The sequence below is a fragment of the Papilio polytes genome, unplaced genomic scaffold (genome assembly GCF_000836215.1).
Source record: "Papilio polytes unplaced genomic scaffold, Ppol_1.0 DF823901.1, whole genome shotgun sequence".
Lineage (NCBI taxonomy): Eukaryota > Metazoa > Arthropoda > Insecta > Lepidoptera > Papilionidae > Papilio > Papilio polytes.
The window spans coordinates 1,093,496-1,095,351 of NW_013525303.1; the positions used below are offsets into that span (position 1 = coordinate 1,093,496).

Sequence of the window (1,856 nt, forward strand, 5' to 3'; positions counted from 1 at the left end):
ATTGTCAAAGGTAACTTGTAAACAGGCTAATATTAAAATAAATTCTTTTGTAGTCCAATGCGAGTTATAACCTATCAAATATGAAATTTCAGGTGTTTAAGGGTTAACTAAACTATCGCACACAGCTGTGCGATTGTCGGTTGTTTCGCAATTCAACTGTTTAGTTGCACAACTAAAAATCGAGTACGCGCTTCTCTAGTTAGGCTCATAAGAATCAAAGCAAGACTAAACAGTGGTGCGATAGTCAAAGGTGCGCGCGCTCTTAAACTATTTTTTTTATAACTACAGTTACGTTTAAAAAATTCAAGTCTTTCTTGAAAAATATAAATTTAAGTAATTGTATTATTTTTTATCGTAGAGTCCACTTTTTAATTTCTATTTGTGATTTACACAATTGTCGTCTTATGTTTAAATTTGTCGAATACAATTTAGATTTCTTGTAAAATTCTTTCGGAGGGTTGGCACAGTATGTGCTGCTCTTCCAGACATCTCTATCAGCCGTATCTGAATCCACTTCTTTCTTAAGCATATCCTCTTTCACAAAATCCATCCATACTTTCTTCTGTCATTAAATTTCTTTCACGCATTAGGATTAAAACAAAATAATCTTATAATGACTTGTCAACAGGTAGAATTGGCATAACAAATCATCTTTATTGGTTCGAGCCAACTTCAGAAGAAAACAAAGAAATCACGAAATTAGTTAATCTGTATATGGTATGGTTTTTTTGTTACTAAAATTAAAAGTATTTAATGTTTTGTTTTTGTTTTAGTCGCATTGTTAATTAGACGATATCCATCTTACCTTTTACTAATATTATAAATGCGAAAGTTTGGATCGATTTGTTAGATTTTGTAGCCTAATCTGTTGAACGGATCTCGATGAAATTCATCTTACCTTTTATTAAAATTATAAATGCGAAAGTTTAGATGGATGTTTGTCAGAGTTTGTAGCCTAAACTGTTGATTGGATCTCGATGAAATTTGGCATAGATGTTTGTACGAAGAATACATAGGCTACTTCACTGTTTTTTTTTTTAATTCGACACGGATTCACGATGAAATTTGACATGTAGAGGATAGTCTGGAAGAACACATAGGCTACTCACTTTTGTTTCCTAAATTCTACGCCGGACTCGCAGGCCTAAATATATATGTTGTAGCACATAAGCATACACGCCGTCTTCTCAAAAGAGGGTGGATGGCCTCCAGAAATAGAGAAGATAGTAGCAGAAAATAGTAAAAAACAAGGATATCCTAGATCCAGACTACCAGCAATGAGTAAAGAGGAAATCAATCTCATTAAAGGTAAATATAACAACGGTCTTTAACACTGAGAGAAATTGAGTACTTTTACTGTAAAAAAGAAAAGATTCTTTGATCCTGTTTAAATAGCTGGTCAGCGACTTCTGTTAAATTAAAAAAAATGCACTTATTACTCAGTAATAACGTAACTTTTTAAGGGTGAAAGAATTTTTAAAATCGGCCCAGTAGTTTTTGAGTTATCTTAATACATACAAGACTTACCGTGGCGCAGACGCAACGGTATTGCTCACGAAGATTGTCTATGCAATACGCGAGTGCATGCAGTTCGAGCCCTCCAGAACGCAGCCGATCTCAAAATAAAAATCTTTCCTTTCTGTAATTAATCTGGACTAGCTGTTGCTCTCGACTTCGTCCACGTGACATTAAGAAAATAATAAAAAATAGCCCATGTAACTCAGTGTTCACGTAGCTTTTAAATGGTGAATGGTTTTTTTTTTTATATAACATAAGGTGGCAAACGAGCAAGCGGACACAAGAATCCGCCAAAATGGTGAAGCGACCGCTGCCCATAGACATCCGCAATTGCAGAT

At 34.4% G+C, this 1,856-nt stretch overlaps 1 protein-coding gene across 1 annotated transcript in view; it reads left to right on the forward strand.

The window, feature by feature from the left end:
- LOC106102806 (myrosinase 1-like) overlaps positions 1 to 1,856 on the forward strand; it is a 13,545-nt gene that overhangs the window by 7,272 nt on the left and 4,417 nt on the right. Inside the window, exons 6-7 of the mRNA XM_013282391.1 lie at positions 629 to 717; positions 1,164 to 1,308. Coding sequence (XP_013137845.1) covers positions 629 to 717; positions 1,164 to 1,308 — 234 coding nt within the window. The remainder of the gene's footprint in view (positions 1 to 628; positions 718 to 1,163; positions 1,309 to 1,856) is intronic.